A 9,677-nucleotide genomic window follows, 5' to 3' on the forward strand; every position below is an offset into this window, starting at 1 on the left:
ATGAGGTGGGTGAGATCAGCTCGGATAAGGGTGTGTCGAGCCTTGAACAGAAAGATGAAGTAAATAACTTTACTGGGGCACTCGTGAAGACTTCTGAGCCGGTTGTGACACAAACATTGGATGCTGTGGCCTCTGGTACCGGCCCCTCCAGGCCAGAGGGGAGAATTATTAGCAGGAAGTTTGTTGTAACAGCTAACAAAAGACCTGACCCACACGTGTTCAGAGGTCACAAAAAGCTTTGTCAGCACTTTATTTATTTACTTATTTATTTATTAGAGGCCCGGTGCACGGATTTATGCACATTGAAATTAACTAGAAGGTGGCTGGTGGGGTGGAAGTGGGCGAGATGGGCCAGACATGCCCTGGAGCCCACCTCCCACAGTCCCACCCCAGCCAGCCACACTTGGGGTGGTGCCGGAGCTCGAAGGGCGTCTGGGGAGTGAGTGGGGTCCCTCCGGCAGGTGGGGTCCCTGTGGGGTTCAAGCCAAAACTGGCAGTCTGGCATCTCCTGAGGTGTCCCGGAGTGCTAGAGGGCGCTCTGCAAAGTTGCTGTCAGTCGGTAGCTCCTGCTTTGAGCATCTGCCCCCTGGTGGTATTGTGCATCATAGCTACCAGCTGATTGGCCGGTAGCTTAGGCTTTCATATATATAGATTTGTTCATCCTCACCTGAGGATATTTTTCCCATTGGCTTTTAGAGAGAGTGGAAGGCAGGGAGGGAGGAGAGAAGGAGAAAGAGAGTGTGAGAGAGAGAAACATCAGTGTGAGAGAGACACATCGATGGGTTGCCTCCCACACAAGCCCCGACTGGGGCCGGGCATCAAACCTGCAACCCATACGTGCCCTCGACTGAGAATCGAACACACCACACTTCGGTGCATGGGCCAATGCTCTAACCACTGAGAACACCAGCCATGGGTATGTTAGTGCTTTTGTTAACTGTTTCATAGCTACTGTTTATTGGTCTTTCACAATCGCCTGGCTAGATAGGGGTGATTTCCCTGCTTTGCAGAACAGCAGAGAAATAAACTGACTCACTCGATAGGTGGTATAGATGAATTTGAACTCAGTTCTTTTGGACACAAGTCCTTCATCTATACCAAAGGATTCAGACCATTGCCAAGAAAATCGCTAATTTTAAAATAATCAGACACTGAGGTTATGGGCTGAAAAAAAAATCATGAACTTAAGCAGTTGAAGTCCTAAACCCAATACCTCATCATTTCTCCTTACAGTTCGGTTATGTTTCCTCATAGAGTCTTTAAAGAGATACTGCGGTTCAAGTGAGGTCATTAGGGTGGGCCTTAGTCCAGTGTATGTGGTGTCCTTATAAGAAGAGGAGGTTAGGACACAGACACTCAGAGGGAGGGCCATGGGAGGGCACAGAGAGAAGACGGCCATCTGCAAGCCGAGCGGAGAGGCCCCCCAAGGCACCCGGCCTGCTGGCACGTTGATCTCAGGTTTTCCGCCTTCGGGACCCGGAGCAAGTAGTTCCTCACTTGTGTGTCTTGATCTCTGAGTACACGGTGTTGGCATCTTCATTTCCCTGAGGCTTCCGGTTGTGAAATCTGACGAAAGCATAGTGGAGCTCTGGCTCCCCTTTGGCGGGGGAGCCAGCGCCATCAGGGGCTCGGGGAGCTGCTGGGGGAGCCGCAGAGCTATCTGTCCAGAACGGGTGCTGATGTGCCTGAGTGGAGAGAAGAGGAAGGGTTCCAAGCTGCTCAGAAGGGTCCGCAAGAGAGCGGCCAAGGGCCAGGCTGAGATTGGGACGGGTAGGAGTTTTATTGTTTACCAGTCCATTTATTTTAAAAGGTGTAGTCATGGCCCTGGCCAGTTTTGCTCAGTGGGTAGGGTCCCCGGTTCGATTCCGGTCAAGGGCACCTACCTCGGTTGCAGACTCCCCACCCCCCCGCCCTCTTAGCCCAGTGCCCTGGTCAGGGCTCGTGCAGGAGGCAACCAATGGATGTGTTTCTCTCACATCAATGTTTCTCTCTGTCTCCCTCTCTCTTCTACTCTCCCTAAAAATCAATGGAAAAATATCCTCAGATGAGGATTAACAACAAAAATGTTTCGTCAATTCCCAGCTGGCGTGGCTCAGTGGTTGAGCGTCGACCTATGAACCAGGAGATCATGGTTCGATTCCCATTCAAGGCATAGGCCCAGCTTGCAGCCTCGATCCCCAGTGTGGGGCGTGCAGGAGGCAGCCGATCAAAGATTCTCTCTCATCTTTGATGTTTCTATCTCTCTCTCTCCCTTTCCTTTCTTCTTTGAAATCAATAAAAATCTATTTTTAAAAAAACAAGTTAAATTAAATAACCACTTGTGCAATTCCAGGAAGTGTTGGGCATCTAACATTGAAATGTCTTAAAGCCCCGCGGGTGGGCAGCATCCAAAAGGTATAATGTTGAATGGGAGCTACGTCCCATCACTCACCCCGGAGCCGGCGCCTGGGTGCACATCCTTGTCCACGCTCTGCACCAGCTGGGCTGCCTTTTCCCTGCAGGTCTTCACTCTACGGAAACAACCCCAGGCATTTCAGCCTTGTTACTTGGGGCATGGAATGGGCAGACCGCCCCTAGTCTATATGAAGAGCATATGACGAGGTGGGTGGGTCCCGTCCCCAGGTGCTCCCCGAACCCAAGCGCCAGACATAGAGTAGCTGGGAAGAGACCCCAATCTACTTGGCCCAGTAGATTACAGGTTGTTTCATGCCAGCGCCCGACCTCCCTTCCCTGGCTCCTGGCTTTCCCACCAGCCCGGGGTCCTCCAGCTCAGGTTTTCTGCGATTCCCAGACCTTAAGTCCTTCCCACCCCAGGCCCCGCCCTCTGTCCCTGGAGCTCACTCCCACCTGAAGATGAGACAAAGGCAGAGAGAAAGCAGGGCCAGGGCCATGATGCCAGCTCCCCCAACCACTGCCAGGACTCCACCGGCCCTGGATTCCGGTTTACCTGTAGGTAGTTTGAGATTTGTGTAAATTCCAACCCCAATCCATAGCATCCTCCAAACTGGCCATTTCTGTCTCTGCCTGGCCCGTGAGTGGACACTCTCTGTCCAGGACTCGGTCACTTGGCACTCTGTCTCCTTGCAGACCCTGGACCAGGCTCTTTCCCTCCACACCCCCTTCCCCGACCTCAGGACTGAGGAGCTTACACATCAGCCACTCCCGTCCAAGCCTTAAAATGCCTCTTCCCAGCTCCCTCTCTCCAGGGCTGTTAGGGCTTGAATTGTGTGCCCCCAAGATTTGTATGTTGCAGTCCTAGCCCTCCGTACCCCCACCCCCACTGTGTCTCAGAATGTGACTTGAGCCCTAACCAGTTTGGCTCAGTGGATAGAGCCTGCGGACTGAAGGGGCCCAGGTTCAATTCTGGTCAAGGGCATGTACCTTGGTTGCAGGCACATCCCCAGCAGGGGGCGTGCAGGAGGCAGCTGATCCATGTTTCTCGCTCATTGATGTTTCTAACTCTCCATCCCTCTCCCTTCCTCTCCTAAAAAAAATCAATAAAATATATTTAATAATGATAAAAAGAGAATGTGATCTGATTTTAAGATAGGGTCTTTACAGAAGTGACAGTTACAATGTAGGTCACTAGGGTGGACCCTAAATCCAATAGGACCGGTGTCCTCATAAAATGGGGAAATTGGCACACAGACACGCACAGGGAGAGCGCCAGGAGAGCATGAAGGCAAAGACTGGAGTGATGCTTACACAAGCTGAGGCACGCCAAAGATTGCCAGCAACCGCCCACCTCCCCAGAACTTAGGGGAGACCTGCAACACACCCCCAGCCTCAGAAGGACTCCACCCTGCTGACACCCTGACCTCAGACTTCCCGCCTCCAGAATGGTGAGACCACAAGTCTCCCTGACTAAGCCTCCCTGTTGGAGGTATTTGGTGATGGCAGCTGGGAACCTACTACAGAGTCGGGGCTCCTCCTCCCCCAGGCGTCACCCCCTCAACAGGCCCCAGGCAGCAGCAGGACACTAGCTCTCTGGGCCTAATGAACAGGGAAGGAAGTGGCAACTGAGTCTGAGACCAGCGTGCAGCCCCCACCCTCCACCAGGAGGCTCAGGGAGCTGTTGGTCCAGGGCCCCTGCAGAGCTGGAGGTGACCCTGTAGGTCAGTGTAGGAGGCGTTGCCATGGTTCCCCTCCAGCAGCCCCACCCCTAGCTGCCAGTGCAGGGAGGGGGCCGGCTGGGCCAGGGAGGAGCAGCTGCAGCGCAGACCCTGGTCCTCCCAGGAGCAGGAGGGTCCCAGCAGCTGCGGGGGGGGGGGGGGGGCGGGGGGGAAAGGGGTGTCTGTGGGGAGCGAGGAGAAGGGTCAGTGGTGCCTCTGCCCTCCCAGGACCCAGGTGACCTGCCCCCAGGAGCCCCTCATCCCCTCCTACTCCCCAACTCACAGTGCACAGGGAGGCTTAACAAGACAGGGAGGGAGCCCAGCAGGTACTGAGCTCCGCAAATTCATGCTCCATTTGCATCTCAGGCAGCTCCAGGAGCCCTGGTGCTGAGGGCTGGAGGGGCTCAGGGCTTGTTCCTCCAGCACCAGCTCAGGTGACACCACCCACTCCGGGGACTCAGTCTCTCCCCTTCCCACCTCCTCCCAGAACCCGCTGTTGGTTCTGTTCAGGCAGGAGATGGAGGGACCTGCCCTAGCAATCCCCCCTGTCCCCATGCAGCCTCCACCCCCAGCCCCACCTTCTCTCTGACCCACTCCTCTCTCCCTAAGCCTGTGACTTCAAAAGAACCCCTTACCTGGCAGCCGCAGGACAGAGGCGCTCTGGGCCCCTAGGACATTCCAGGCCTCACAGCTGAGTCTGAGGTCAGGGCTGAGCCCCTCATGGAGGACCAGGGAGCTGTTGGTCCAGGGCCCCTCTGAGCTGGAGGTGACCGCGTGGGAGGCGTTGCTGTGGTTCCCCTCCAGCAGCCCCGCCCCCAGCCGCCAGCGCAGGGAGGGGGCCGGCTGGGCCCTGGAGGAGCAGCTGCAGAACAGATCTTGGTCCTCCCAGGAGCAGGAGGGTCCCAGCAGCTGCGGGGGGTCTGTGGGGAGCGAGGGGAAGGGTCAGCGGTGCCTCTGCCCTCCTAGTTGGTTGGCAGTTAGACAGACCTGAGCAGAGCGAGGACGATGGGCCAGGTATAGAAAACCTCCCGGGCAGGAAAACCCCAGATGCCCAGCAAAGGGCAAAACTGGGAAGCCAAGGACCTCAGCCCCCGGTGACTGAAGTCCGATCAAATAATGGAATCGATGCCCCTCCCCCGGGAACTGGCTTTTCAGGCCATTTCACTGTGGACATTCCCTTTGCTGAAACCACATTTCACTTGTGGTGACCACATTCCATGATCTCCCCTCCGGGTCTGCACAGAGAAGTCTCCGCCCAGAAAAAGGCGCCAAAAGTCCTTTAAAAGCTACCGACTCCTGTCACTGGGTGCTGGAGCCATCCAGGCTCAGCCGCCTGGTGGGCGGATGATGGAATAAATTCGTGATCCCTCACCACCCTGGCCGCATGTGTTCCTCCTTCGGGGCCCTAACACTGTCCTCCTTTAGCATATCGCTGGCCATGCGGTTTGGACCCCTCCCTGACCTTTCCTCCCCGGGCCTGTGGCTGGTGGTCATGGGGTCAACAGAGAATAGCCCTTAAGTGTTAAGCCTTCAGGACAAGGAGGTTCTGAACCCCGTCAAACTCATCGAGGCCTCGGTTGTGTTTCAGCTGCAGGCCCAGAACCAGCAGCAAAGCCAGAGGATGTGGCACCACGGCTGACCTCAGGACCAGCTGCGGCGACCAGTGACCCCCTGCCCTGGACTCACCAATCAATGGACACCTTGACCCCGAAAGGACATACCCTGATGAACCTGATGAACATTCTATTGGGATCCTCCCTCCATGCCAGACCTGCAGATAAACACCCTCAAGGCAGAGACCCAGACCTGGCAGGCTTGGCTCAGTGGATAGAGCATCAGTCTGCAGACTAAAGGGTCCCAGGTTCGATTCCGCTCAAGAGCACATGCCTGGGTTTCAGGCTTGATCCCCAGTGGGGGGCGTGCAGGAGGCAGCGGATCAATGATTCTCTCTCATCATTGATGTTTCTCTTTCCTTCTCCCTTCCTCTCTGAAATCAATAAAGAAATATATATTTTTTAAAAAGATGGGGACTCAGTGTGCTGGGGGGCATACCCAGGGTTTCCCCTCCCCCTCCCTCACCTGCCCACCTCACACACACAGGGACATTACCTTTTATTCCTCTCTATCCTAAGCGCCATGGACCCCTTCTTTTGCTGCTGTAGCTTGTTTTCTAAGCCCCCTACTTCTACAGATCACTTCTTCTAACTCTCTGGCTTTCTAAACAAACTTCCATTTATCCTTTGAGTCTTGGCTCTGAATTCTTTCTTAGCCAGAACTCAAGAACTGAGGTTGCTGAACCAAGGTTTGGTCCGACCCCACCAGCCTAACACCTGCTGCCATTTTCAGTGCTGCCAACGCCAGGACCCAGGTGTGCCTCCCTTGGGTAAGCCAGGACCTCCCCATTCACAGTGCACAGAGAGGCTTGGCAAGATAGGGAGGGAGCCCAGTAGGTTCTGAGTTCGGCAGATGAATTCACCTTCCTGTTCCATTTGCATCCCAGGCGGCCCCAGGACCCCAGGGTCTGAGGGCTTTTCCCTCCCTGCATGACACCTCCCACTCCCAGGACTCAGTCTCTCCTCTTCCCACCTCCTTGCAGAAACCGCTGTAGGTTCCGCTTGGGCAGGAGATGGTGGGCCCTGTCCTAGCAATCACTCCTGTGCCCGCGCAGCCCCCACCCCCAGCCCCACCCTCTCTCTGACCCACTCCTTTCTCCGTGGCCTCTGCCCCCAGCAGGCCCTGACCTGGCAGCAGCAGGACAGCGGTGCTCCGGGTCCCGTGCGCATTCCGGGCTTCGCAGCTGAGTCTGAGTCCCTCACTGAGCCCAGCTCGGAGGCTCAGGGAGCTGTTGGTCCAGGGCCCCTCTGAGCTGGAGGTGACCACGTGGGACGCGTTGCCATGGTTCCCCTCCAGCAGCCCCGCCCCCAGCCGCCAGCGCAGGGAGGGGGCCGGCTGGGCCCTGGAGGAGCAGCTGCAGTGCAGACCCTGGTCCTCCCAGGAGCAGGAGGGTCCCAGCAGCTGCGGGGGGTCTGTGGGGAGCAAGGAGAGGGGTCAGCGGTGCCTCTAATCTCCCCAGAACCCAGCTGTCCTGCCCCCCGGGGTCTCCCCACTCACAGGCCACGGAGAGGCTGAGAGAGACGCTGTGGGAGCCCAGCGGGTGCCGGGCTTGGCAGGTGAACTCTCCTTCCTGTGCAGGCTCCACGCGAGGCAGCTCCAGGATCGCGGTGCTGGAGAGGGGGGTGGCGTTCAGGCCTGGGGACCCCCGGAACCAGCTCAGCTCGGCAGGGGGGTTGCTGTCAGCCTCACAGCGCAGCCTCAGGGCCTCTCCCTCCAGGATGGAAAGAGATGTGGTTTGCAGAATCTTGAGGGCTGAGAGAGAGAAAGAGAAAGAGAGAGAGAGAAGGAGGGAGAGAGATGGGGTGGGCAAAGCTGGGGTCTTGCTTCCTTGCTATGTCCACACTAGCTCTGAGGAGAGGACCAACACCCCCTGGCCTCAGCCCTTCCGAAGGGGCCCAAAGTCGCCCAGGCTGCCTCGCAGATGGAGGACAGGGGACATGGAATATGAAAAACAAACGCAGGCATGGGCCAAAGAGGAGGTAATGGAAGCAGGAGGAGGCAAAACTTCAGAGAGGGGGGTGAAGCAAGAGGGACGCAAGCTTCCTTTTTATTTGTCCACAGAAAGCTGTGGGTGAGCAAGAGATTTAGAGAGTTGAGGTGTTGGGGGAGCCTTCTGTCTGTCCTCAGTAGCTGGCCTCCCCTATCTATCCCACGTAGCTCGGAACTCACCTAGACCCTGTGTCCCTCCCAGCCCTGAGGACAGAAGCCCCTTCCTACCTGTGCTGTTTCCTTGAAAGACGCTGATGGCCATGTTCTGTGGAGCATCTGGGACAGAAGGACATCCATGGGTGAGCACTGGGCCTTTCCCCAGCAGCCATGGAACCAGGAGAGGGGGTTCCCTTCCTGGTGGACTATCAGGACCCTGATTTCAAGCCCTGGCCCAGCTCTGACCTGGCCCAGCTCTGCCCTGGCCCAGCTCTGCCCTGGCCCAGCTCTGCCCTGGTCCAGCTCTGCCCTGGTCCAGCTCTGCCCTGGCCCAGCTCTGCCCTGGTCCAGCTCTGCCCTGGCCCAGCTCTGCCCTGGCCCAGCTCTGCCCTGGTCCAGCTCTGCCCTGGCCCAGCTCTGCCCTGGCCCAGCTCTGCCCTGGTCCAGCTCTACCCTGGCCCAGCTCTGCCCTGGCCACAACCCCTTAGGGGCCCGGGATCCTGCCCCAGAACTCACAGACCACATTGAGCCGGATGGTCTTCTCCACACTTACACCAGTGGCAGGAAAATGCACCTGACAGGTGAGGTTGGTGCCATGGTCCTGGGGCCGTGGGGTGAGAGTGAGCACAGAGGAGAGATGATGAGACCTGGAGCCCAGGGAGGTGTAAGCAGCTGATGTCCAGGAGAAGATGGGGGGCGTGCCCTCCTCACAGGCCCAGGGCACATAGCAGTTCAGTTTCTTGGGGCGGCCGAACTCCAGGGGCCCTGGGATCTGGATGCCAGGTTTGTTGGTCAGGGCTGGAGTGAAGAGAGCGGTGTTTAGGACCCCTTGGCATGTCAGCCTGCCCCAGGGTTTTGTCATGGCTGTCCCCACCCCAACCCCAGGGTCCTTCATTTTTCCATTTCTGGTACCTGACACCAGGGGGCCTTTCTTTGGGCCCCTACGATACCTGTCACTTTCAGAGAGAGCATTTTATCTTCATATGTATGATCATAGAGACTATTTGCTATATAAAGGTAGTACATCCCATTGTCCCTCTTGTTGACATCTCTGATGGTTAGGGAGCAGTCATTGGACTTGGGGTCCCTGAGGAGCAAGAACCGGCCCTGGATCGTCTCCTGTAGCTTCTCTTTTGGATTGTTTGTGGCCACTAGAAGACCATGATTTTTATTCCATTCTTTCTTGAACCAATACAGGTAGGGGTATCCACCCAAATTCCAGGAGTAGTAAAACTTGCACCGCACAAAGACACACAGACTCTCCTGCACTGTCACAGATTCCTGTAGTACCAGCCGGTAGCTTGAATCCCTAGCCAGGGCTCCTAGGAAGAGAGAAAAACTCAGCCTGGAGCTCCAGGGCCTCCCCCGAGTGGGCTGCCCTCTCCCCTCAGCCCACTCACCTCCCCACAGCACGGGCAGCAGCAGCAACAGCAGCCTCAGCAACATCTCTTCCTCACGCCCTGACACAGTCTGTCTACTTGGTCCGGGTCCCTCTGCGAGAGGGTGGAAAGATGCAGATGAGGGAGGGCAGAGAAAGCTTCAACAGGAAACCTGTGGTGAGAACCAAAGGTCACAAGCCCAGAAGAGGGAACCCAGATTCAGAGAGTCCGCTATGATTGACTCTTTGAGGTCGTCCAGCCCCGTTTCTGCCTGTGGCAAATGAACCCTGAGGCTCAGAGGAAGCGAGAGGCTTGTCCAAGTAAGATAGCAAGGGCGGACGGGAGCCCCCGTGTCCTGGGTCCATGGGCCATCAACTGTACTGGAGAAGCTGGTCCCACCTGGCCAGCTCTCTGACCGTCATGGCCT

At 56.8% G+C, this 9,677-nt stretch overlaps 1 protein-coding gene across 1 annotated transcript; it reads right to left on the bottom strand.

Annotated features, from left to right (window-relative positions):
- Positions 1 to 218: 218 nt before the first annotated feature.
- Positions 219 to 9,317, bottom strand: LOC308530673 (sialic acid-binding Ig-like lectin 6; the record flags this gene model as incomplete). Its single annotated transcript, XM_081107369.1, has 10 exons — positions 219 to 1,685; positions 2,432 to 2,510; positions 2,848 to 2,947; positions 4,748 to 5,032; positions 6,854 to 7,138; positions 7,224 to 7,478; positions 7,944 to 7,991; positions 8,388 to 8,669; positions 8,822 to 9,193; positions 9,272 to 9,317. 10 exons carry the CDS (start codon positions 9,315 to 9,317, stop codon positions 1,494 to 1,496), a joined length of 1,944 nt encoding a protein of 647 aa, XP_080963495.1. The 3' UTR covers positions 219 to 1,493.
- Between the last annotated feature and the right edge of the window lie 360 nt (positions 9,318 to 9,677).

The sequence above is a fragment of the Myotis nattereri genome (genome assembly GCF_964212035.1).
Source record: "Myotis nattereri genome assembly, chromosome: 15".
NCBI lineage: Eukaryota > Metazoa > Chordata > Mammalia > Chiroptera > Vespertilionidae > Myotis > Myotis nattereri.